The sequence below is a fragment of the Lepisosteus platostomus genome, chromosome 7 (assembly GCF_059453375.1).
Source record: "Lepisosteus platostomus isolate fLepPlt1 chromosome 7, fLepPlt1.hap1, whole genome shotgun sequence".
Classification (NCBI taxonomy): Eukaryota; Metazoa; Chordata; class Actinopteri; order Semionotiformes; family Lepisosteidae; genus Lepisosteus; species Lepisosteus platostomus.
The window spans coordinates 46,671,465-46,699,288 of NC_142617.1; the positions used below are offsets into that span (position 1 = coordinate 46,671,465).

Here is a 27,824-nt window from a genome sequence, read left to right on the forward strand (position 1 = left end):
GTAGCCCAAGTAGTCCAATTTGCATTCTGCTCAAGTACATCAGTGAATAAATGCGTCACGTGTTTTATTACCTCGATTAAATTAGGTGAAATGAGCTTGCTCCTCGTTTCTTTTATTGTTTCGTTGTCTTGTTTGATCTTAAAACTTGCTGGGATGTTGAGTGTGAACTTCAAACCGTGGGGTGGAAGGCAGCTCATTTTACAATGGTTATATTGTTAGGCAGTGCTCTAAAAAATAAATTTAGGAAAAAGGCAACACGGAAAGTCCCATTGTGTTTTGTCTTCACGGGACTAAGCGGGTGACCTTTTATTTAAAAAATGCCAAAACCAGTTTGAAAGCAATTAATTTCCATCGAGTTACTAGAACATCAGGAATTAAAATCTTAAAATCTAAAAAAAGTCATTTTCTTCATTGTTTTCTTCATAAAAGTAGTGTTACCTTGGTTTCCTCGCCTAAACATTCAGCACTGAATATTTCAGTTCGCTGTAGAGAATATTACATCTTTCCTCTCCGAATATGCCTACTGAGCTTATATGGTACATTCTGCATTCAATTTTCAACACAGCTGTGACACAGAACATATACACACGAAGAAGGCTCCACAGTCGAGATGTGTTTCTTTCCTTCTATTTTCAGCCTTCCTTCTATTTTCCTTTACAGACCAGGCTGTTTCCTTTGCAGACTTCGCATGCTGACGCAGAAACCCACCTGAACTACTCAGACTAGATAGTTGCTCATTTCTTGTCCAAGAAATGTAAAGACAATAATTTTCTCATCAAAGATTACATAAATTTAGAGCTAATTGTAGGAGTGCACGATTATGACATTGTAAAACCACAATCGGTTATGAATATATGAGAACGGCACCAAACGTAGCCTTGAACTTTTGAAATCTTGGCTTAGAGCTCAAAGATCGCGCCTAAGGACAAAGTTGAGCCACAAGCAAATCGTTGGAATGGCTGCTTTTCCTCACAATGTAGAGAAAATTTTTACAACCAAGGGACTTTAGTATTCGTTTGACAGAACCGGGTGCGAGTCTACAGCAGCTCTCAATCATGATTATATTATTTACTATTTTAGCGGGCTTGGCTTTTTTGCCGTTATTGTTATACTCCTGCTTCCCTTACCTTGGCTACGACTTTCTGTACTTCTTGGGTTTTGCCAGATGTGCAGCTCGGATGATCAAGTATAAGAAGAAAAAGCCCCTTTTCACCATTTTGGACTGTTTTTTGGAGTGGGTGAAAAAGCAGCCAGACAAGACCTTTATCGTGTTCGAGAACAAGGCTTATTCTTACTCTGAAGCGGATAAACTCAGCAGTCGAGTGGCCAGGGCGATCCAGAAACATGCCGGCGTGAAGGAAGGGGATACGGTGGCGTTGTATTTAGGAAACGACCCCTGGTTTGTGTGGACCTGGCTGGGACTCGCTAAATTAGGATGTACAGCGGCACTTCTGAATTATAACATCAGGTCCAACTCTCTTCTGCATTGCTTTTCGTGCTGCGGGGCTACTGTGCTGATCGCAGCTCCAGGTACGTTGCTCTCTGTTTTCGTGGCTGCAGTTAATGCCACATCTCGACTTTACTGGTGTTAAAATGCTCTAGCAGAATTCAGACTCTTTCATCCGCTTACTCGGTAAGTTCGAAGTAAAAAAATGTTGTTCAGAACATGTCAGAACCGTTAATGCAACAAGCATTTATTGAATTATAATAACATTGTTTATGAACGATTTATTTCCACTTCACTTGAATTAACGGTATATTCCTCCCTTTACATTAGAAAAGGCGATTACAAACGGTAGCAGGCATCCAGCATAATTAGCTCTTTCCAGTTTTTATTTTTCTAGTCTCCAAACATTTCTCTTCAGAAAAGATTTTATTTTAATAAGTGCCCGTGTCTGCTCCATTTTTCTAACTTATGCTACGCTTCTAACCGATTTTCTTTCTTATATTTGTTTTGTAAATTGCTAACCTTACAACCTATCGTGCCACCAGCCATGTCACCCTGCAATTTACAACTGGCAACCCACTGAAGCTAAGCAGGTGTGAGCCTGGTCAGTACCTAGATGGGAGACCTCCTGGGAAAAACTAAGGTTGCTGCTGGAAGAGGTGTTAGTGAGGCCAGCGGGGGGCGCTCACCCGGTCATCTGTGTGGGTCCTAATGCCCCAGTATAGTGACGGAGGAGATGTAAAAACCGAGGTCCTGACTCTCTATGGTCATTAAAAATCCCAGGGTGTTAATCGAAAAGAGTAGGGGTGTAACGCTGGCATCCTGGCCAAATTTCCCATGCCTCCTAATAATCCCCCTCTATGAGTTGGCTACGTTACTTTGTTCTCCCTCTCTGGCGGTTGCAGTATTTCTCAGTCGCTCAAAACCACCAAATGGAGACGGGCGTGCCGACAAGCGGACCTAGGGTGAGACGCTAGGGTGAGAGTACAACTACTGAAAAGCGCTTTGAGATGCTACATTTAAAGGCGCTATATAAAATAAAGTGTATTAATGGTACTAATAATAATAATCAACATCATTATCTCAGTTGTTCCTTGAAAGCGATGATCGACATGACTGGGTAGCTTGTTCCATGCTCCCACATCCCTTTATGCAAAGAGCCCCCTCCGCTTGCCTGCAGGCTATTATTCCGGAATCGAGTGTTGCTCATCACATCACAACTTTGTTGTAGAGCTGAAGGGCGCAGTGGAAGAGGTGCTGCCTGCCCTGAGAGAGCAGCGCGTCACCGTGTTTATCCTCAGTGAGCAGGCCGACACGGAAGGCGTCGAGAGCCTCGCAGACAAGATCGAGCAGGCGCCAGATTACCCCCTCTCTCCGGCTCTGAGGTCACACGTTACTGCGAAAAGCACCGCTCTGTACATTTACACCTCGGGGACCACAGGTAGGTACACTGCCCAGGTTTAAATACTACTTTGAAAAAATTATATTAACAAATGCTTTCATAGTACAAAAGCCTATTTGCGCCACTGAGAAAAAGATTATTGCTTTTAAATTAGATAACATTCCATTTAAATGCAATAATTAGAACCAATATTGCATCATATTTTAATAACACTGCATATAATTGTAGTATATATGCAATAATATAGTCCCATGCGAAGTACCGTTGTCATTAACAGTAGAAGAATTGCATTATATGCCACTTTGTGCAAATGAATTAATCTAAAGTAACACTTATACTGTCTTTTGTATATATGAAGTACAACACCATGTAATTGAGCATTACTGGGTTAAATGCATGTTTTCACCAGATCCGTGAAAAACAGATTTTTTTTTTACACATCTTGGCAAAAAATACAAAATACAAACATATTGTAACGCATAGGACCGACATTAGAGGTTGTGCAAGCCGGTTTATCAGCGCGGTGACGTCACCGCCCTTCCCCGTGGATCCTGGAGTGTGTCTTCAGCTTTTCCAAGCTTCTTTAAAGCAGCAGCGCCTCAAGAGCTGGGTGAAGCTGTTAAACTGGTTCAATTAGGCCATTAGTGAGCTAACCGAGCTTGTTAAGAGCCCTGAAACCTGCAGACACACCGGTCATTAAGGACCAGGATTGGGAACTCTAGCAACATCCTGGTTTGTCTCTCATGCAGAACTGAGCAGGTCAAGCCTTTATGATGTGATGAGATCAGATATCAGCTGGAAACACTGCTGTTGTACACTCCAGAGAGACAGGTATAGTTTATGATATTAAGACATACATATAGGACAGTGGGGCAGTGGTCAGCATTGCCCTGGGGGCCTGGGCTCGACTCCGACCCCGAGTGCTATCTGTGTGGAGTTTGTATGGTCCGAAGACATACTGGTTGGTTAACTGGCTGTGTTGTGAGTGTGTGCACACCTGTGTCTATGTGTCTGGATTGGCGGCCTCTCCTGGGTTTATCCTGCCTTGCTAGGATAGGCTCTGGCTCCCCTTCGACCCTTAGTAGTTAGAAAATGGATGGGTGGCAGAGGTATATTCCAGTACAATGTACAGTAGGGACAGGTATAAGACAGCACAATGTGAAAGGATAGGTATAGTATTGTAGCACTCTCAGGTTCATGTGGGTATGCGCCCTCATCGCTGCCACTTCAGGTCGGCCCCCCACCACTGGGGACTCAAACCCAGGCCTCCAGCGTCACTCAACAGGGACCCAGCGAGTTGAGCTAGAGGGAAGTCTCCCGTCAGCCCAGCGGCTGCGGTCCCTGCTATCCAAAGGGAAGGACGGTGACGTCACTGCGCTGGTAACCCGCCTCGAACAACCTGCAAGGGCGGCCGTATGCGTTACAGTATCATTAATTTATTAAACACACAACTTATTTTCTGTGGTGCAGGGATTCATAACCCTTTGTATCCTGTCAACAGGCCTTCCAAAAGCTGCAAAGATAAACCAGGAGCGGATCTGGGCAGCATCGTTCCTTCAAGGAATTGTAGGAGTGACCTCTGAGGATATCATCTACATTAATCTGCCTCTCTATCACAGCGCTGGGCTCTTAATGGGCCTGTGTGGCGCTATAGAAAGGGGTAAACAATTTATGTAAAGTTATTTAAATATTCTGGTGCACAAAGGTCTGAAACTGAATCAGCCACAAGCTGTTCTTCACTATTTTGGTCACTAATTTTATAGGCTTTGTAAAATGCCTTCTTGTCAAATTTCCAATTTTGAGAAGGAGAGCAATTAAAAAATGGTCAAGCAAAGAATTGTGGTTTCTTTAGAACTCAAATGGTGGGTTTTAGTGTTTTAGTTAATTATTAACACAAGTATTGCCTCTATTTTCTTGTTTAGATTTTAGGAGACAAGTCATAAACATCAAAAGAAGCATTTGGTGAAGTTAAATTGATTCAAAGTGTAAAGTTCACGAAACAATTTGCATAATTTTAAAAATGCTATGCAGAAAATTGTACAATGCAGAAGTTGTATAAAGCATCCAGAAGAGATAAGGAGACAAGAAGGGTTCCAAATAGAAGGCAGTTCAGCCTATTTACAGCTCTTTCGATTGCTTCTAATTCTGTCTGCCGATCCAGGTTCTGCAGTGTCCTGTTCTTCTGGTTTTCATGCTGTCTCTGCTCTTAATCGGTTGGTCTTATTGAACTCCCATTTCAACAAAATAAGTAACTTTTATGGTTTATGGTTTCTTGCAATGAGAACTACTACTAATACTAATTCTTTGCATTTACAGTATGTACTTATTATCATTTCAAAGTATCTCAGAGCTCTTTACATATAGGAGAGGACACCATTCATCCACCCCAGCTAACGCTAAATGAGGTGGACAAGTGAGATGTAGCTTTACCACAAGGGGAAGCTTTAGGGAGGCCAGGTTGTGTCCATAGAAACTGGGATTTTAGTCAGGACATTAGGGTTGACACTTCTACTCTTTCCAACACAGCCATTGGAATCTTTAATGATCCAATAGTCAGGTTCTCAGCTTAATGTCTCATCAGAAAGATGGCTTTTCCAGCATCATAGTGACACCGGTCACCACACTGGGGCACTGGTTTGTAAAGTTTGGTCCAGAGAGAATAGAGCACCTCCTAATGGTCCACCAATACTGCTTATATGCAAGGTGATTTTCTTAAGAGCTCTCCCAGCCCAGCACTGAGCAGGACTGCCTTGCTTAGTTACTGAGATCTGACAAGACCAGGCTACTACTTAGTGATCTTTGTGCATGTCATCTTCAAGAAATGAAGGTAGCAAAACTCTTTCAACTTGATTGAAAATTGGTGCACCCCTATAGCTTTCTAAACAGCTCCTATTGATTGTCTGTTAATGACATCAGATGCTGGTGGCGTGGACATTGTGAAACCCTTCATAATAAGTGTTTTTATGCTGCATGGATGCATTCATTTAGTCAAGTTATTAAAACAGTACAGTAACTGAGAGGAGAGCTAAATCCCAGTATTTGGAAGGTGGATTGCTTCTTTTTAAAGTTTTTCCACTAACACCAGCAGCCATATCACCCTGCAACTCACAACTGGCAGCCCACTGGGGCTCAACAGGTGAGAGCCTCATCAGTACCAAGGCAAAACTAAGGTTGCTGCTGGTATTAGATGGACCAGCAAGGAGTGCTCACCTTGTAGTCTTAATGCCCCAGTATAATGATGGGGACACTATACTTTAAAAAGGCACCATCCTTTGGATGAGATCTAAAACTGGGGTCATGGCTGTGGTCATTAAAAATCCCATGGTGCTACTCGAAAGGAGCGTCTTGGCCAAATTTCCCCCTGGGCTTTACCAATCATGCCCTCCTAATAATCCCCATCTATGAATTGGCCTTATTACTCTGCTCTCCTCCCCACTGATAGCTGGTGTGTGGTGAGCGTTCTGGCGCACTATGGCTGCCTTTGCATCATCCAGGTGGGGCTGCACATTGGTGGTGGTGGAGGGGAGTCCCCATTACCTGTAAAGCGCTTTTAAGTGGAGTGTCCAGAAAAGCGCTATATACTGTAAGTGTAAGGAATTATTCACATTAATGAAAACTGGAAATTGTTTAAAAACTGGATGCAAACATTCCAGCTGTTTCTTGAGAGAAGTCAGGGTATGAGCATAGACAACATGGCTGGGCAGATTGTTCCATGCTCCCAGCACCCTTTGTGTAAAAATGTCTTCTGGTCACAGTTCAAAATGCACTTCCTAGTAGTTAGTACTTGTGTCCTCTGATTTGTGTCTCACTGTTGTGTTTAGCATAGCAGTCCTTTAATGCAAGGAAGATATCTGTTTGATCTTTAACATCCTCAAAAAGGCAACATCTTATTTGTAATGTGAGGATCAGAAGAATCAAAAATCCCGTGATTTAAATTCTACGCCTTTAATTTATCCTCAAACGAATCTTACCTCTATCCTACCACTGTGCTTGTCTATGTGATATTGGGGCTTAGCTGACAGTATAATTCTGACATTTGTGTTTGCCAGAGGCTTGTTGCTTGTTGCTTCTCCCAGTGGAACCCCACCATCAAGTCCTCGGCTTGTCACTAGCAACTTGCATGAGCATGAATGTGCTCCAGGTGTAAGGCATGCTTCTACTTGGAAATGCCACTTTTTGTATCATTCACCACTTTATCTATATCTTCCCTCCTAGGGATAACAGTTATTTTGCGGCGCAAGTTTTCAGTCTCCCAGTTCTGGGACGACTGTAGGAAGCACAATGTGACAGTGATCCAGTACATTGGGGAAATCCTGCGCTACCTGTGCAACACGCCAAAGGTAACTCCCCTCAGTCGTTTAAGCCTCTAGAGGTGTGCATCACAGCACAGAAAGGCCTCAGAAGAAAGAGGCGACACCGGAAGAGATTCTGCCAAGCTAAAACCTAAACTGACATTTCTAAGGTGTAACAGAACTGCTCTTGCTTCAATTTGTAAAATGATTATTATTGGTTATGTGGCTGAGAAAGACAGTATTGCAGGTATGGTACATTTTTAAAGCAAGTCTGTTAAAAGATGGTTAAGGAATAGCAGACTATGTAAAAGATTTTGTGTCCTGTTGCTGTACTGCGTACTCACAGTACAATTCATACAGTACATCATTTTCCAAATGTTGATCTTGAATTGCCTGTTTACTGCATCAGTGACTTTGAATATGTCCCAGCTGTTTGCCACTATATTCGTTCTCAGAGTGTAACACCTGATCTAGTTCGGGAAGAAATATGAAACTATATTACTCATGTATTCTGCTTTTTTCATGCTGTTCCTTTTTCCGAAAAGGATGACTGAGGATACAGCCCAGTGTCACATTGCATTACGTGCCCAGCTACTTTGTATTCATCTTTTGCTTCCTCTCCTCAGAAAGACCATGATCAGGATCATAAGGTCAGGCTGGCTTTTGGCAATGGTGTCAGATCAGACACCTGGTCGGAGTTTCTCCAGCGATTTGGAGATATCCGGTTCTGTGAGTGCTATGGAGCTACAGAAGGCAATGTTGGCTTTGTGAATTATGTGGGAAAAGTTGGTGCAATCGGACGGGCAAATTATATGCACAAGGTACACACCGCCTTAAACATCAGATGTTTACATTCAGAATCAACAGTTACAGTGGCTAGTCTGTTAGACGGAACAGAAAGTTCGAAGAAAGCTTCAGAGCTGTTATGTCCAAAGTGCAGTTGGAGACAGAAACAGAACTGGAAGGACAATAACAGGTGTAATTTACCATTGACGCTCTCAAATCTTATCATGTAACATCCCTGAAAAGAATACTTGATGAACACCTGATAATCCATTCACCAGTCAAGTAGGTTCACTTAAAAAAGCAGTGATTCTGGGAAAGCTAAGGTCGCAGATAGTGTGACCCCTTATTCAAGCACCCTAAATTTAGGAATTACTTTTGCTCTGTAGACGACTGCGCCACCTAGCAATTCTAAAGGGTGCTAGGACCCTTCTTCCCTCGCCTCAGTTCTTCTAATCTCCCAGAGTCACCAGTCCATGCACAGACCAGCAACAGTCACTAGTATTGTTTAAGTGCCCTTTTAATTTTCTAGTGATCACAACTCCACCCAGTGCACATTATACAAAACCAGCTCCAAAGGACACACATTCCAGACCAGACACAAGAGCCCCACTGTTACCAACGACTTGTCCCATAATAATGCAGTCCAGCAGTTCTGTCCCCCAGGTAGCTGTTTTGGTGGTTCTTAGGCATGTTCTCCGGGTCCTGACTGTCCCAAACAAGGTGGTTCTCTCATGCCTCCCCTCCTGAGTCTAATGTCAGGTACTGGGGGATGAAGATGATGCCGGGGCCTTCCTCAGCTGCTCCCCTGCAGAGTTCCGAGTGTCTGGGTCCTCTCCTGGGGTCCAGTGCTGTCATCTATCCCACAAACCTTCCTTCTTCTAAAAGTCCTGTGTCCTCCCTTGACTGGGGCTTTGGAAGCCTTCTTGACAAGGGCTCTTGACTGATCCCCAGCGGGCTGGAGGTGTGCCTGTGGCAGCTGCCAAGGGCTCTTTCAGGATATGGCTGTACACAGATGGCCAGGTGTGATGATGCATTGATCCATTGCACCCTGTTGTTCCTTAGGGTCCCCTCTCCATTGCAGAACCAGTCAAACCTGGTTGTAACCCCACACGTTACCCCAGAATACTGTGGTGATTGGTCGGCTAAATTGTGTTTTGTTTTATCATAGAAACTCTTCCCTTATGCATTGATAAAGTACGACACAGAGAAAGAGGAGCCAGTGAGAGACTCTCGAGGTTTCTGTGTGGAAGTTCCCAAAGGTAAGAACCTTTCATCACAAAAACCTTTGGACACGCATGCAAATTAATTTGAAATTTAATGTTTCAGATTTGAATTTAGGGCATTGCTGCTTTGCAGTGCTGGGGCCCTGTGTTCAGTGGGTGCTAGCTGCATGGGGTTTGTATGTTCTCCCTGTGTTTCCTCCGGATGCTCCTGTTTCCTCCTACAGTCCAGAGACTTCTGGTAGGTTAATTAGCTTCTGGAAAAATTGGATCTGGTGTGAGTGTGTCTGTGCATGCCCTGCTTTGGACTGGTGTCCGGTCCAGGGTGTACCCCGTCTTGCGCCTGTTGCTTGCCAGGATAGGCACCAGCTCCCCCGCGACCCTGTATTGGATAAAGTGTTAGAAATTGGATGGATTTGAATTTACAACAGTGGTTTAGGGTTAAGCCTTAGTGTGATCTTGTGTCTTATTAACACAGGAGTGACGGGTCTTTTAGTGACAAAGATCACCAAAGTTGCCCCATTCACTGGCTACGCAAAAAACCAGCAACAAACAGAGAAGAAGAAGCTGAGGGACGTCTTTGAGAAAGGAGACATTTACTTTAACACTGGAGACCTTCTGAAGATCGACAAGGACAATTTCATCTACTTTCAGGACCGAATTGGAGACACATTCAGGTCAGGAGACCAGAGGAATTCATTTATCCCTTTCGGGACTGTTCAATATTTTCTTTGTACACTGCTTGGACCCTTTGATATACAGTATATATCTGTATATATCAGAGTCCGCTGACCGGGCAACAGTTACATGTGTGGCACACACATCACTTCCTGAGAACATAAGAAAGCCCATGTGACTCATTTGATTGCTAATAGTTAGCTGACCTGAGTTTCGATTCTTGAAAAGAAGCCAGGGTATTGGCTTTAACAACATAGGCAAGATTCCTACAACCCTTCGTATAAAAAAGTGCTTCCATTCTGTTGATCTTGACGGGAGAACATTACGAATGAGAGGAGTACATTTGGTCCATCTAAGCCATTGGATAGTAGCAAATTGGCTAGCTAATTAACTGTTCTTATCCAGCTGGTTCTCCAAAGACACCATGGCATCATCTTCAATAGTTCCCTTCAATAGACAATTCCATACTCCCACAGCATTTTGTATTGAAATTCCACATTTTCCCAGTTTTAATCCACTTCAAGTTCGTTCCCACTTGTGTTCTCTGGTTCTTGTCTCACTGTTAATTCTGTAGTCTCACTGTAGTCTACTGGGTTGCCTTTGTCTGTGCCATTGAGAATTTTTCATATTTAAATAAGGCCCCCTAGTAGTCTTCTCTGCTCAAGACTAAAAAGGTTCAGGTTTTTTCGGACATTCCTTTCAACCCTGGAATGTATCTTCTTTGGACTGACATTTATTTTTACTGACATATCTGTCTAGAGAAGATCTAAAATATGTGCCAACAAAACTCTTTAAGCACAATGTTTCCTAATTTGTATCTAGAGTTTATAGCTCTGCTATCTATGTGTAATGGTCTGAGCTTTTCTACCATTTACCCCTAGACTTTTTTGTAGACTTTTATTGAAAGCTTTCTGTATTTCCTTTGCTGCTCTTTAGTTTGCTAATCCTCCACTTTTGGTATCATTTGCAAACTTGACTAGTTTTCTAACTTGGACAGGAATGTGATCACTGATATAAATATGCAAGAGCAGTGGTCCCAGTACAGATCTCTGTGGTGTTCCACTAAACATCCACCCCACTGATTATCTCCATTAATTACATCATCCCAGTTTGAACATCCACCCCTGTACTCTCTATTTCCAATTTACTCATTTTCAATCCGAACACATGCATTTCCCTCACTGCCTATCAGCTATTATTAGAGAATTAATCTTTATAAGTTCTTTCCATACAGGTGATACTCTAGTTCTTCTCCTAATTTCCATTGTCTTACATGTAATAGGTGTTATACTTATTGGGCTATAATTGCTTGGGTTGGTTTTGTCACCCTTCTTATGAGTGGGCTCTAAATCAGCTGTTTCCCAGTCCAAGGGCACTATCCCTGTCTTGAGCTTCTATTGGAAGAGTTACGTCCACGGCTTCCGAATAACATCTCTCATTTCTCTGCGTACAGGCAAGGTGCCATCGGTTCCTGGGGATTTATTAATATTGCGTATTTTGAATACCTAAAACACTCCTGCCTCTTCTATGCTTTTTCTGTTTAATAAAGGACTTTGTCCTTCGTTCCTCTTCTGCCTAAGGCATGTTGTTGACCTCTCCCTTAGTGAGCCATTATAAATGCTTTGCGGGATCTTGGTTACTTGAATCAGTCTCCCTTCTCTGTTGAAGCCGAAAAGGACTCAGTTTTCATTCTCTGGCTGAAAAGGGGAGTCAACAAAAACTGATCTTTATTCACTTCTTAATTGAAATGCACCTCAAGACACCCTGGAAACTTACCTGCAATTGCACTTTGAATAGGAGTCGTTAAAAGTGAAATTTATTTTTACTGGAAGTCGCCCGTGCAGCTGTGTGAAGTAATAGTCTCTGGCTGGGTACTTCTGTAAAGGGTAATAGATATCATCTATCAGCACCTATCATGTGGCTTTCTGTCAGCTAGGGCTGATTAATGGCACAGGCTAAAGTGAATACTTTGTTCCACAGTTGCGTACAGAGCAAGAGAATTCAAAAGGGACCATTTTTAAGAATTAAGTGTCAGCGGACCCCACTAGTGCAGATCAGTGTTAGACTGAAGTCCTGTACCTAGCACACACTGTTAGTAAAAAACTGAACCTCTGTTGCTTTCTAACAGATGGAAAGGGGAAAATGTGGCGACCACAGAAGTTTCGGACACATTGGTCATGTTGGATTTCGTTGAAGAAGCCAGTGTATATGGTGTGACAGTGCCAGGTAACAACACCCGCCTTTTTACCAATTTGTCCTTTTTAAAAATCCCGACATTTCAATACATTTTTACAGGATAGCTTTTAATGGAATAATATGGACCCAGGTTTCTGATATACATGTAGCTGGCGTAATGACGTGGGCAGAACCAAAGAGAAATACTGCCAGCTCTGTGAGGCTGGCGGGCTCTACAGCCAGGATTCGAACCCTAGATCTTCACACCCTCATCGAGGGGTCCAGTTCTGACCTATAGTGAACTCTCTGTGCCCCTCAGTGAAGTACCATTTACTCTGCTGTCAATGAGTAACTGACCGAATGTGGAAGGTCTTGTGTATTGATTGTGTTTAACCTGCTGTGCATTTCCACTGCTCACTTTAGTTCAAATCGTATTTGGACGACTTGTTTATCAGTAAGAAACAGCTGACAAATTAGGGAAATGTATTACTTCCAAAGTTGGCTTTTGGACCTGTTTTGATCATGATGGGCACCTTGCTGTCTGTGTGTGCCCTGCGATGGACTGGGGATGGGTCCCAGCTCCCTGTGACCCTGTATTGCATGAAGCGGTTAGAAAATGGGTGAATGGTTGAATGGGTACCTTGAGAGAACACCTCTCGAAAGAACAAACTCTTCCTGGAAACACTTAAAAGTTTTTCTGCTGCTCTGCCCCATTATCTGTCTTAAAAGTTTAACAGATTTGTTGCTCATTAATTTTCACTGGAAATATATTTGTCTCGGTTAATGTTTCGCTCCCAGGGCATGAAGGAAGAATAGGGATGGCAGCGCTGAAATTAAGAAATGATGAACAGGTTGACTGCGTCTCCATCTACAAGCACGTTGCCAGCTTCCTCCCAAGTTATGCGAGACCTCACTTTGTTAGGATTCAGGTAAGACTTTCTAAAACTTCACTAACCAGCAACATTTAAACGGCCATAATAATTCAGACCGGTTATACTGTAACAGTACCTTGCCAGCCAGATTAATTCTGTTCGAGCCCTGAAATTGTCATCATTCTTGACATCAGCCCCTTTACTCCTTTAATTCGCCTCCTGCATCCCTGCATCTACCCCATCTCCATCTCTGTAGCTGCTCCTTAGTCACGCCGCTCTCCATCTGGGGGTTTAGCCAAAACATTTACTAGGACTGAAGCAGTCAGTGAACATTCTTAATACACTCTCTTCCTGGGTGTTGTTATTCCTAGTGAACCACTTGTTAGCACTGAGGGAGTGTCCCAGCAGTGTGTTACTCTGTTATATTTTCACTTTTATTATTCCACACATTTTCCTTTTCAGAAAAACCTGGAGGTCACTGGGACATTCAAGCAGATGAAGGTGAAGTTAGCAAAAGAGGGCTTCAATCCAGAGCTGATCCAAGATGCCCTTTACTTTCTGGACGAGAAGTGCAAGAAATACATACCGATGACTCAGGAGATTTACGAGTCCATAATTTCAGGGAACATTAGACTGTGAAGTTAAGGTTAAATGGTAACTTTTACTGCCATACACTGCCATAGTGACAGTAAAACCTTGCTGCCCTAAATTGTTCAAACCTAATTGTGTAACAGCAGATACTGAGTAAGGATGTGATCCAATGTACATTTTTTATGATTGGTCTAGGATGAAGGAGGACCAGAACTTGTCTGCTTAAGTTCGAGTGGGGACCTGTGTCAGTATGCGTTGGCTATGTAGTAAAAATGAATCCCACATTAACTCCAGCGAAACTGTTGTGTTTCTTCTGTCTGTTTTTCAGTATGAAATTAACCAGTACTTGTTTGCTTTTGTTAAGCATAGAGAATGTGCCATAAAATTTCGTATTTTACTGCTTGCATAATATAATCAATACAATGTCACGTTGGATCACTCTGTTGGTCTAATTCCAGTATCAAAGTTTAACATTGTTTTTTCCAGATTTAGAAATGTTCATCATGCATGAACAACCCGTGTCTGGGGTGTCATGGGGGAGTTGGCAGAGTGGAGTGATGGGTTAAATTCAGTGGATTTAACAAATGCCTGGACAAAATAACCCATTGGTGCCTGGTCTTGGACCCACACTTGTTACCCAAGTTATTCACTTATTCAGCATAATAAAAGAACTGTGCCTTTTTAACTGTCGGTCTAATGTGTCTCAGAGGTGCCCAGATGAATGACTGCAGCTCAGCTTTCACTGTACTCTAGCAGAAGTTTCACATCTCTGAAATCTCATTGATCATTGACCTAAAGCCTCCCACCTAATACTTTTTCAAGTATACCATGTACAGTAAAAGTAGTTCTCAAATTGTGCAATTATAAATTGGATGATTGTGTATTAGCACACCTCAATATTATATACCACTTCTTAATCTAGGGTAAATTATTTCTCACTGTTACACTCTTTTAACTAACCTGACATATTGTTTCGACAGCTTGCCCTGGGAGCTGTACCCAACTGCATGCCGTTTTGTCTCGCTGGTCTTTAGTCACCGGCCTAGCCAGATGGAGGCAGTTTGAAGGCCGGTTTCCCCTTTGACCGTTTTTATCATGTAAAATCTAAAATAATATGTGTGAAACAAATAAAAATGAGATTCAATGCGAATATTTTGGAAATGACGATTTGCTCATTTGAATTCATTTTAAAAAATGAAAAACAAAATCGTCAACCTTAAAATTAAATGTGAAATGTTAAAAAAAGCCTACCATTAATAATAACTAAAACTCTAAAAAGGGGATTATTGGTAATATTAGTTGAGAATTGTACATTTCCCACACCATTCACCACCCACAGTCATTTTTACATGAAAATTGCCAGAAATTAACATACGTTAGTTTGAAAATTACTTTTAGTATAAATATATAAACATCTTCCATGAGTAAATGTATGTAATTGGTTGTATTGGGGAGATCAACACTCTGGTAGAAGTTTTTAATCCATATACAGTATAAAGCAAAAAATACCCGTATATTAATATTGTACTCATCTCAATGAAAAAATCCAGGAAGAAATTGACATGACATGTACAAAAATATTATATCATGTAATTTAGTAATAAGCTCAGGGTTCTATGTTCATATTACACTGACATCATCGCAATAGTAAACGTGATTAATCAACCACATGTGAACGGTTCCCCAGTTTAAGAAGTATCATCTCAAGAGGCATACAGTCATTTAATTCATGTAGTCATTCCTGATTACATTTAAATGTGATTAGTTGATTGGCAGCAGTCCAAGTTTACATGTAGATTGATTACGTTCTTTAGTATCTCCTGGGATAGCAGATAATTGGCTTAAATGTGTTTTTCCCGTAGAAGCTCCCTGAGAATTCTTTCTAGTGCTAGTCGCCGAGGCTGCAGTTTTTGACAATTCTAGTCAGAAATAAACCCTCCAGACTTTTACATCCATAGATGAGAAGAAAGTTTATTAGGTGTTAAACAGACTCTATAAATTATATAAATAACTTACTGTAACATTGAATGAACTTAAATCTTGTATTGATATAAAACCTCTAAAATCATTCACTGCAATAAAATCCGGAACATCTGAGAGATGAATCTGACCAGAGTGGGCTTTAGTAATAGGGATTCAAGCATGAATAGGGAGGCTTTAACAGAGACTCATCCTGCAATGATGGAACATATTGTCAGAGCTGTAAATATCCCAAAAAAAGTGTGTGGCTTCTTTTTGCCATCCATCCATTTTCCAGCCACTTCTAGCCACAATTCAGGGTGGCAGGGGAGCAGGAGCAGGCTATCCCAGCAAGTAACAGGCATAAGGTAGGGTGACCCTGGGTAACAGACCCCCGGGTGGGACACCAGACCATCACAGGGCACACACACAGCACAGACACAGACACGCAGACACGCACACCCTCACACCAGGACCAATTAACCTACCAGTATGTCTTTGGACTGTGAGAGAAAACAGGAGTATCTGAAAGAAACCCCCGCAAGCATGGGCAGAGCATACAAACAACACACAAATGGCACCACAGGTCTGGAATTGAACCCCGGGCCCCAGCACTGCAGGGCGCAGCTAGCCACTGCACCACTGTGCCACCCACTTAATTTCAGATAAAATAATAAGCAAGTACTTTAGTTAAAATCTTCAGATCTATATTAATGAATTAGGGTGATACGATTCACATAGAGCGATATTTATGTTTTAAAAATACTTACTAAAGTCTTGAGCTTAACCATTTAAGAAACATTTTTAATATATATATATTTTAATATGCATTCATACATCCGAAATAATAAATCTCCAAACTGTTTTGAATTAAAAAGTCACTTGTAAAATTGTTGAAGACAAATACTTTGCCAAACTGGAGTGTCCTCATTCAGTACTTCATTCTTTATTAGTCAAAGGTTTCTCTCCAAACCTCTCTAACCATGTCTGACGGCTGAGCCAGAAGGAAGTGCTCCATTTTATCATGAAAGATAAGTCTCCCCTTCAGTACAGTATAAATTCTGACAGCAATTCTGAACACAGACAATGATTTCCTGTGAATTACAAATTTTCAGCTGATAAGACAGAGGTGACATGTGCATTATCTCCAAACATAATAATGTTGAATAGTTCTCAGTATTGTTTCCTCACTTTTGTGTGTATTTCATAGATTATACTGATTCCTTAATGTTTTACATAGAACAGCACACTGAATAGTGGAATGCCTTATTTAAACTTTGAATTCCAGCTTCCCTCCAGCTTTTCTTTTCTTTATCTTATCGGAATATAAGATTATCTTCCCTTTTTTTTTGTTAATTTAGAATTGCTTATGATTTTTGCTATACCTGCCGAATCTGAAAAAGACTGCTGTGTAGTTTTCACAGCTTGGCTCAGGGCTACGAATCCTGCGGCTGCACACGGGAGAAAAGGAGTGACTGAAAGCAGACTCCGCCTCCCACCCACCTTTGAACCAATCGTCTTTTAACACATCGCAGTCAGCAGCCCCCAGCACCAGATGTTAGAGGCTGACTGGAGGACACCACCATGCTTCTGCATGCTATCCTTGCAGGGATACCTGCATCTCAGAGTGGAGAGAGTCCTGGGCAACTATCACCCTACTCTCCTGGGGAATCCGAGTCACAGTCAGCTAGTGACATCTACCATGCTTGAACCCGTGATTATAGAGCATTTGGGGAAAAAGAAAGTCACAGAAGTCTGAATTATTCAAAAGATAAGGATTTATTGTCAATCTATAAACAAAGGTAAACTTGTCTTTTGCAAAAATAACTGGTGAAATTAGAGCATGATTGCAATTGCTTGTCGAAAGTAGTTGTAGTAGCTAATTCTACACATACAGAATTTAAAATAATAATATAATCAATTGTAGCAGAAAAGTTAGGCACAGGAGAGAAACAAAAATGTCCTTATTGTGGGTTCACTTCAATACATCAGTCCGTCCATAATCTACCACAAATGTGCAATTTTAGTACATCTGTGCAAGGATACAGATTCATCTCACGACAGGTCCACACTCCTCATGTGATCACACAGTGCAAGATGAAGGCTGTTATTAACTAGACCTGAGAGCACTTTTTCACTGCTGCTGGTTTACATACAGGTATGTATCGGAATACAGTGGACATTTACCGGCACGAAAGTCTAAATTTGCTTTTGCTAAAAAAAATATCATCGGTAAGCCTGTGTTTAAAGCAAAATCTCCATCTGAAATTAAAAAGTAATTGACCTCCAGACACCTCCAAAGTGAAAGAGAAAGGCATGATCTGTACGTAGCTTTAACTGTCCAGCAAAGAGTGTAGCATATAAACCTTTGCCTGAACTGTTCTGTTAAGAAGTAAAATAAGTGTTTTCTTTCATTAAAACTGATAATTCTGTTTCCATCAATGTGTTTTACCTTTTCCAAAGAGTCTAAAATTCCTCTTCGGTGTACTCATGATAAATCACCTCTGGCCTACAGGTTTCCCCACGAGGGGTTAGTCAACTCTGGTGTTTGAGGCAGGTTAAGGCGGAATTCACTCTGTTGCATGAGAACCATGGCTTGTGGAATATCTGCAAGCTTTTCAAGGAGCAGCAGGGCTGCTGTATGCCACACTGAATGCCACACTGGGGAAAGCTGGGCACGCTGTAAAACTTGGTTAGCTTTTTCAAGGCACTTTTTTCCAGCAGGGTAACATTTTTAGGGAGACTGGAGAGGAGGCCCCCTTTCGCGCACGGCCCATTTCTGACAGACCCCTCTTGGGAGAGGTGCTGGAGGATGTTGAGGTCTTTCAGGACGCTTAGCGGTTCGCTGTTACAGCTCAGGGAACGGGTATTTTTTTTCTGCCCTTGTCCCGCAAGGTGGCTGTAGACCTGGGAGGCCTGCTTGAACTTATTGACTTTCTGAACCTCCACAGGGAAGGTGTCATCGAAAGGGTCTCCCAGTGGCTCTGTCTGTAGACAGCCAGAGTGTTTATCCCCATCTGATTCGCTCACAGGATGTCTCCTTGCTGCTCTAGGTTTCTGGGGCTCGGGCACGGACAACATTTTAGCTAAGACATTTTCCCCGGCGCTACTGCTGGTGTGAGACAGCTGCTCTGCAGTGCCAGAGGAATGGTTCTCTGAACTCCTGAGGAGTATTTGGGCAGCGGTCTGCTGGATGATGCCCCAGTCTCTCAGGATGTCCTCTTTGGTAGTGAACTGGGAAGTCACTGTGAAGCGGATCACAAGGGTCTTACGGATGGCTGCTGGAATGAGGAACATGGTGCCGGATTTTGTCAACGACTTCAAGAGCTCTTCGGTCAGAGCATTTCCTCCCTGCAGAACAAAAAAAGAAAATACTCCACCTAAGAAAAACAGAAGGCTTGACAGGTGGAGAAAAGCCTACAAAGCCTGCAAAAACAGGTTTTCCTAGTTTATTTGTGTTACCAACAATTCACAGATCTTTTGCAATCCGCTGCAGGAAAACAGTGTCATTGACCTGCAAAGGATTAAAGTCTAAATCCCAGTTTATTGCTACTTCAGCATAACCAGAATGTCTTAACCTTTGTCAAGCAACTGCAACAGCAACACTTCCCCCTGCTGGTGAAACATGGTAACAGCAAATAAATTACTAATCCAAACAGCACCAACCTTTCCTGAATGACCCACCTTGGAGGAACTATCTTTCTGAAACTGAAAATTAAGAACAGAATTAAGAATTAAATTGTTCCATATCTACTTTTAATTTTATCCTACATTAAAAGCATATATATGTTCCTAATTTGGGATAATATATTCTGCACAGGAAACATTTTATTTCTTTATCCTTTAATTCTTAGCTGCATGTCTCACTTTCCAGTTTTTTTGCACATCTCTCCTTTGTAGATTTTTGTCAGCCCAATGTAATTAATGGGTAAGATGAGAAGCCGTACCATGCATACCGTACACGTTTGCTTCACTCATACACACCTTCAAGCAAAACACCACCAGTCCAAGGTGTCTCTGCGCTGGAATTTCAAAATTAGGATCACTCCGAACGAGAGACTCGAAGAGCTTTGCCATCTCCACACCCTGAGAATGAAGGAAATGCACAAGGGAAGTATACAGCTGACAAAGGCAGTGTGTAACACCCATGTGCTTCAGGCGAGGTAGCACTTACGTGACGGACGTGCGCCTGAAGGTTTTTTACTCCGAACGAGCGCATCACAAACCACAGTTTAAGGGAGCGAAATCTTCGGCTGAGTGGGATCTGCCAGTGCTGGAAAATGATACAGGAGAATAAGTCTTGTGTGGGTGACATACTGAGCCTGAGCCTTCCTCTAGGCAATCCGCTTGGCCCCGCAGATGAGCGTTCTCTCCCTTCGAAAAGACCGAGAACAGTACGATAAGGGGGACAGCGTAGAGTCATGGGTACATCTCTGGGATCGTGGGTCATGGGTTGGAGGCCCTGCTGCATGTACTGCTGTTGCACCCTGAGGAAGGTACTATACCCCAGTTGCTCCAGTCTCCCCAGTGGTGCGAAATGGCACCAGTACGCTATAAACACAAGAAACCACTTGCTATTTGTTCAGGGAGCCAGGATAAACTCTGGTCCTTTAAGCGCTTGTCTTAATAACCTTATCTGCATAAAGGAATCAAAGCAGCTGACCTTCATTATAAGGCATTGCCAAGTTGACTTTGCAGTTTCCTGTAACTTTACAAATACAGTATGTATACGTATTCTGATCCACAGGGAGGAGCTGTGTTGGAAGAGCCAATAGGACTTACAGCAGCAACCCGGTTTTCCACAGAGGTCCCCCACCCACTAATGAACCAGGCCCAGCCTTCCTTGGCTGATGAGATCCAACAGAATTGGGCTACAAGGTGGTAACATGGCTGGTTTTTGTTGTAGCACCATACAGTATGCAACATTCACATTATGTTAATGCTTTATTGTGCCATTTTTCTGTTTAAACAGAGAGATCAGGTAAATAATATAAACAATGAGTACAACAAGGAGTCCAATTGATAAGAGTACAAAAACTCAGTAGTACCATAAAGTCAGTGGCAGCACCAGAGTTTTCATGCCTGAGGTAGACTGGGTTGACACTGAAGGTCTGCTGCAACTTGTACTTATCCTTCACCCTGTAACGACAAACAAGGAGGCCCAGTTAGCGCCTTTCTTCGGGGACGTTCAGTGAAATGTGTCTTTAACAGGAGGAAGCCCCTTACCAAAAAGCAGTGCAGTCGAAATGCACCATCATCCACTTGGAGGGGTTGAAGACGAACGAGTCGGCAAACTCGACGCCTTTGAGGAAGTCCCTGAACTCCGGACAGAAGAAGGACGTCCCAGCGTAAGCCGCGTCTATGTGCAGCCAGAGGCCTTCGCTGGCACCTGAATGAGGAATGAGACAGCCGGTCCTTTTTCATCCATCCGCCCGTTTTCTAACCACTTTATCCAAATCAGGATCACACTGGATGAAAGCCAGTTCATCACAGGGCACACACGCACACAGACACGCACACACTCGCACCAGGGCCAACTTTCCCAGACTGTGGGAGAAAACCAGAGCACCTGGATGAAACCCACAAGAACATGGGGAGAACACACAAACTCCATGCAGCTAGCAACCCAGGGCTTCAGCGCTGCAAGGCAGCAATGCTAACCAGTGTGCCAGCACGCCATTCCTGCTTTTTTCATCGCATCAAAAAGTGCACAGTGCATTCCTTACCAACAAAATACTCCACTCTTTATGTCTATTCTATGCCTATGAGGTATATGCATTTATCAAGCGTGGAACCAGTTTACAAAAAGTAGTGTACTACCTCCTTATCCCCACCGTCTCTGTGGGGAACTTGCCCAGCACTGGGCAAATGAGACCTTGCACTGGCTGAGTGGTTCTCATCAGCACAGGGCTCTGAGGAGCACAGTAAAATACATCATTGCTCCAGTCTAGTACAGCCTTGTGTGGCTTAGACTGTGTACATTACTTATAAAATTGGGCTAATTACATTAATAAACATTCATAAATCAATCCATGGTGGACCCTGTCCAAGAATTTTTACTATTTCCCTAGGGGGCTCTAAAGACGACCGAAAGGGGCACTTTTGATTCAAGGCTCTTTCCAGGATAAACCCTCCTGAATAGTTCCCTGTAGCCAAATCAGACTGCTTCTGCTGTGCACACTGTTAGTCCCATTGAAGCTCCAAAGCTGGATCAGAGACGGCTGGGAGAGTCAGCACAGGCAGGTTTGTGTTTCAGTTTCTAGAGATGGAAAAAGATGTTGCTCCAGGTGTATTTTTTTTAAGTTAAATTAAATGGAAGGGAAACACTTCAGTAATAAGTTCAATCTCAGGCACCAGTGGTTTTGACAGGCTCACAGTAATTATAAAGATAAATTTAGCGGAATTGACTTACAAACTGGTCCCAGCTCAGACAAGCGGTCGAATGAGCACACTCCAGTCGTGCCCAAAGTTGCACAGACCTGAAAAGCAACACGAAGATTACTATTTGAGGTACATTAATTCTCCAGATTTTTTCCTTCAAACACATACTAAATGCGTTACCAGGTGAGGAAAAATAACAATTAGAAAACAATTTACAAGTATTCAAAATCCTCTTAATTTCTTGAGAGTGAACAGTGAAACATGAACCACAGGACACAAGTGGTACAGTAACTACATGGAAGTGTGTCCGAATCTGATGACAGGAGGCACTTCTTTACACAAAGGGTGGTGGGAGTATGGAACAACCTGGCCAGCAATGATGTTGAAGCTGATGTCCTGGGTTATTTCAAGAAAGTGAAAGAGATCCTTGAATCAGGTAACTACAAGATAGGCCGAATGGCCTCCTCTCGCTTGTAATCTTTCTTATGTTCAGCAATACAAATGACTGAAACTATTGCTGATTTTGCTAATGATTATTATTATTTTGTGAACAGTTTTTAAGTGATGTGATTTCCAGTCCTGGTCCTGGTGACCCACACACCTGCTGGTTTTTGTTCCAGTCGAGCTCTCACTGACACAATCAAACCCTCCATTGAATAATAATAATAATAATAATAATAATAATAATAATAATAATAATAATAATAATAATAATAGTGATGTGAATTGTTTGTTCCCAGCTTTTAAACTTGTTGTAGCTTTGCTGTATTCTGTATCCCACACTTGGGACTAGAAACAAAATGCAGGCCCAATGGTCCAATGAAGCACCTTCGCAGATCAAGTATGGCTTCAGTTCTGTCATGAAGTAATGAAGGCGGGATGGAGTGAACACCAGCAGGTGTGGGGGTGACCTGCACCGGGACCGCGAGCCGCTGGCGTAAGAGGACGGGGCACCCCACCAGCACCGGCACGAGGCCTCTCTTCCTGTCCTCTTCGATGGCCGCTCGCAGGGTCTCCCCTCGGAGAGAGAACTGCTCGTCCGCGGGCAGGAAGCGGATCTTCACCAGGGAGATCAGGCCAGCCTTCTCCACTGACGAGTGCGCCTTCCGAAAGGAAACACGCCGACGTTATCTCACAGGCAGCACGCAGACCAAACAGCAGCTCCGCGCCAAAAACCCTTTACAGATTGCAGTGCTCGCCTTTCAGTGATGCAGCGCTTCCTAACCCGCCTCTAAGCAACATTTCGTTTGGTAATGTACTGTTTACATTGTGTGGTGTTGTCTGCTGTACTGTATGTCCCCAGAGATCAGCGCAAATACGAATTTCAATGAGCACGTACATACGGCAGGACACTCCGCTACCTCTCTACATTCACTCTAATCTGGAATAAGTTTTGCCTTTACAGCAAATAATACACATTTTTAAACAAAAGATTTCAAACATTCAATATACGATTTTCTAGATTGTTGTGTGATGGAGTTTTGCCAAAACGAAAATCCATCCAGTTTCTAACTGCTTCCAACAATTTTAAAGTTTTCCCAGTGGCCAACCTACCAGTGAGACTTTGGACTCTGAGAGGAAACCGAAGCACAAAATGAAATTGATCAAAGTAATTATCAGCGCCAGCAGAAACGACACTTGCTTGGTCTGACGCGTAGGCAATGAGCCGCGAATTCAAAACGGACTCGTCTGCCGCTGGTTCGGTCTCCTTCATCTCCAGGATTTTAGCCTTCCTGGCCGCCAGCAGGGAGATCAGTGTGGACTCGCTGACCGTGCTCTGAAAAAGACGCGGGATTAAAAGTGCGATGCTTCCTTACGGCTGGTACCTGGAGAAAACTCGCTCTCATGCACTTAGGAAATGTGACTAACGAGGTCTTATCCAGGAGTTACAGTCCGCCGGCGTGCGAGAGCCTCGTACCTGCAGGACCCCCCCGCCTCTGCTATCTGGGTGGTGGTGGAGGAAGTGGTCGGGCAGGCCGAGGGCTTTGGCGAGCCAGTCCAGCACGTTCATCTCCAGCTCGGTGCACGCTGGACTGGAGGCCTGCGCAACGACAGCACAGCGCGGTCACTCCCGCTGCCTACGGATCCTCAACGCCCTGAGCTCACGCTGGAGACCACAGAGCTTGACTTTTGAATTTACTGTTTCGATTACTTAGAAATCGTACTTTCGGATGCGAGATTCTATCAGAACCATGATTTTATCTCTCTTGAATTCTGCTGAAGTGTATAAAAAGCCGCACTGATATCGTTGGTAATGGTAATGTGTGGTCATTGACCACACATTAACAAACCATTTGTTGGTTGCCGCGTATATTAATTAGCATACTCTATAGTCTAACTCCTGACGTTTCTACGTACATTAATTATACTACATAAACTATATCTGGTCGCTCCGTTCGTATATGAGACAGAATTCAATGTTATTTTTCATTTATAGCGGTCCGCAGTGCACGAACACCTCCACACACATGGGCTACTGAGCAGGTCAAGAACCGAGCCCGGGAAGCCGAGCAGCCGCTCACCCAGGTGAAGCCCAGGCAGTTGATGGCGTCCGCCAGCATGTCGCCGAGAAGGGAGGGCCAGGAGGTGAGAGCGGGGAAGTACGCGTGCATGTGGGGGCTCTGCCAGTGGACCACCTACAACACAGCAAAGCACAGCGCCGGGGGGCGCACGTCAGTCCTTTCCACCTCGCACAGCTTCTTCACGACTTTTCCCGATTTGTATAAAACCGCCATGCAGCGCGTCGCTTTTCCTTTTCTATAAGGCCCTGAGACACAGATAGGATACAGAATTAATGTTTTTATCACTGTCTGAATGACTGCATTGGACAGTTATTTTAATAAAAGGCCGCCCTTACTCTCTCCCGTTGTTCAGACCGTTACAGTCACCTGGATCTGAGCTAGTTCTGCGGAAGACGGCGCTCTTACTATACAGAACGTCTGCTATCGCAGGAACTGTAGGCAAGACCCATATCGGCACTGCTGCCCTTCTCGGAAATGAACAGTTTTGTCATAAATTAGGAGCAAGATACTGTAGATTCAACATCGTTTTGAGGGAAAAAATGCATTCTGTAAATAATGTATAATATATTCTTTAAATACTACTACAATACTACTGACAGAAACTACGTGGAAGTACAAAACAGGTTAGTGAATAAAATGTTAAAAGAATAATTATCATTTTAATTAGCAACGGAGTCATCACTATTGATAATACTTACTATATACTGTACACCTCGAACACTGGTGAGAATGCCGCATTTTCCTTTCACTCAATATTATTTTATCGAAACATGCCCTTAAAACAACGTATCACTTAAAATGTTGTGTTATTATTAAAAGGTATTCATTATTCTTATTTATTGTTATTGTCATCCTGTAAAGCGCTTTGAGAAGCCACCTTTAAAGGCGCTATATAAAATAAAGTTTATTATTATTATTATTATTATTATTATTATTATTATTATTATTATTATTATTATTATTACAAAATGAGAATAAGTTGCTTTTTCAACTAGTTTCGATTCTTAATTTTTTAAGACTGTGTCGTTAATAGTCGAACTACATCAAACGTATTTGACGACTGGAAGTGAAGCTACAATTTAATTATGCTACATTTATTTTTGCTGTAAAACCAATGATAAACACGTTAAAGCATTCTTTATCGAAAACATGCAATGGTATCGTTCTTTATAAACTAGCAAACACATGCAAAAGGAAAAGGTTACACATTTTTATTTTTTAGAACTGACTGGACAGAGCGTACAAAGAGGTCTCTTTTACATCAATGCCAGCTGCCACAACTTCACCGGACAAATATTTGTGCATAGTCATGGATTTATACCTAGGCTGTGGACAGCTATATCACATGAAAAGATATGATAAAGCTAACATAAATTCGTAGGCAACTCTAAATACAATTAGACCTGTTATTTAAGGTGTAACGACTGTAATTAATAAGTCTAAACTTTATTTTATATAGCGCCTTTAAAGGTGGCTTCTCAATCCGCTTAATATCGCAAAGCGCTTAAAGCTAGGTGTGACGCACAATGCGGAGATAGTATGTAAAATGAGCAGAAAAGTGAGTTAATTCAGGTTGGCTGTCGGTGTAATATGCTGAACCCCGAACATGGTTTCCCTTCCTGGTGGGCAGTGTGTCTGCGGGTGTCATTCTAACGCAGCTCTTGAAGGGTTAAACCAGCAGGTGACTGACTGACTTAGCCGGCTCAGGTTCACAACTTCTGTCCCGTTCATCCGCCTCAGACACACTGTCACTCTGACACGAAGACTGGACACCTTCTCGAGAAATCAACAGACTTTTCCACTCAAGGTACAGTATACCTGTCGGCGTCAAACCACCGGTAAACTTGAAAGTAACAGTAACTGAAAGGTTTAAAGGAATAGTGACGAGTAAAGTAAAGCAAACTCCGCATGCCTACATAATCATACGACACCCACAGAAGTTGGTATAACTTAATTTTGCCCTGTGCAAAAAAAAACCTGATCACCGCTGAAGACACAGCAAGCGAGACCGGAATGCTCATAGTTTACCGGGATGGTCTCCGGCTCCCCCGCGACCCCACACTGGATAAAGCGGTTAGAAAATAGATGGGTTATGTCCATAAAGTTACTTATGCATAGTGTGAAAAGGGTTAATAATACCTTGTTCAAAAATTCCTGTAAGAATTAGTAAATCACATTTTAACGTTCAACATTTCTTCTTGTCAGTTACTGAGTTGCACCACAGAAAACGCAGGTGTAGCAAGCCTATCAAACCGGATGCTATTATAGTAGTAGGCCTGCTTAAGGTTACCCAAGTCCTCAAGAAGAAGTAAGCGGGGAAACATACCCCTGGCATGATTATTTTCTCGACGTCGCTGAAAATGTTTTCCCAGGTTTCGGGTTCCGTCGGGGCGGTGTCGGGTAGGAGCCTGCGCATATACCCAGGCTGCACGTCCGGATTCACCCGCCTGTCTCTGATGTTGGTCAGGTAGGCAGAGATGTAATCAATCAGCTCTTTACCTGCAGCGCGGGGGACATCGGAGGTGATCAGCCGACAGTTGTTTTAGAAAACAAAAATGCAGTGTAATGCTTAAGCAAAGTATCACACGTTTACTGCTAAAAAGAAAACATTTTTCATGAGTGTCGTTATATTTTTAAAATAATTAGAAAAACGAACATCTGCATTCAATGTATCAATACATTTCAAAGTGGATACCTGTGAAAAAAAACTGGATTCAGAGTAATGATACTTATTTTAATTTATATATACCAACTTTGTGAACAGTGCAGTTTACTGCAGTTAAACAAGGCAAGGTTCTGGTATAAAACCGAATGAAAAGACGTTCAGATCAGAAACTAGACGTGCCCAGCACTAACCTCTCCTGTTGTACTCTTCGGACTGCATCCTCGGCGCTCAAGTAAGAAGCCACAAACGCAAGTGAGCTCTCGATGTAACACGTCTGTTCGGCTGTTTTGTAGGCAGCGAGGAGTTTTTATACTCGCAATCAGCGGCGGAACACGTCCTCTTTTGTAATTATGACGTCTGATCTCAAAAGAGTACACAACAGACAAAAAATGCCCCCCCGCCATCCTCAGGCCGTCAATAAAATAGGAGCACACACAACTAATGGAAGACATTAAACTAGGCTCACCTCAATGGAAAAACTGAAAAGTATAAACACTATTGTTGTTGTTGGTGGTGCTATTTTGAAACTGCACATATTTCTTCACAGATTACGTCCTAGAACGTTTCATAGCAATAAATAATATTCCAGAGATGGGCGATCACGGCAGGGAAAGGGGCTCTTTGGAAGTAGCAAAAAGATTGTATTTAACCTTTAAAATGAGAATGGGGATTTACAGAATGGATCAACTAAGAATGTAAATTTACACACCCCGACGTTCAATCAAGAAAAATCATTACTATACCAGTGCTGATTATACATTTTCTACGGCACTGGATAACAGTTTATGGGATAAAGTTGATACAAATCAAAGCAATTCATTACCATGAATAGAT

The 27,824-nt window shown here is 42.6% G+C and overlaps 2 protein-coding genes across 2 annotated transcripts; one reads left to right on the forward strand and one right to left on the reverse strand.

Moving 5' to 3' along the window:
* The first annotated feature begins 675 nt into the window (after nucleotides 1–675).
* Nucleotides 676–14,148, forward strand: LOC148658958 (long-chain fatty acid transport protein 2-like). The gene is made up of 10 exons (XM_088640777.1): nucleotides 676–1,530; nucleotides 2,679–2,888; nucleotides 4,351–4,509; nucleotides 7,065–7,189; nucleotides 7,768–7,962; nucleotides 9,096–9,186; nucleotides 9,626–9,824; nucleotides 11,954–12,051; nucleotides 12,799–12,929; nucleotides 13,335–14,148. The coding sequence occupies exons 1-10, from the start codon at nucleotides 1,056–1,058 to the stop codon at nucleotides 13,509–13,511; spliced, it is 1,860 nt and encodes a 619-aa protein (XP_088496903.1). The 5' UTR covers nucleotides 676–1,055; the 3' UTR covers nucleotides 13,512–14,148.
* A 3,034-nt stretch (nucleotides 14,149–17,182) lies between these two features.
* hdc (histidine decarboxylase) lies at nucleotides 17,183–27,569 on the reverse strand. The gene is made up of 12 exons (XM_088640784.1): nucleotides 27,182–27,569; nucleotides 26,652–26,824; nucleotides 24,326–24,439; nucleotides 23,722–23,844; nucleotides 23,446–23,580; nucleotides 22,763–22,906; nucleotides 21,835–21,901; nucleotides 20,649–20,811; nucleotides 20,471–20,561; nucleotides 19,597–19,695; nucleotides 19,407–19,508; nucleotides 17,183–18,773 (listed from the first exon to the last, which is right to left on the reverse strand). Exons 1-12 carry the CDS (start codon nucleotides 27,207–27,209, stop codon nucleotides 17,958–17,960), a joined length of 2,055 nt encoding a protein of 684 aa, XP_088496910.1. The 5' UTR covers nucleotides 27,210–27,569; the 3' UTR covers nucleotides 17,183–17,957.
* Nucleotides 27,570–27,824: the final 255 nt, after the last annotated feature.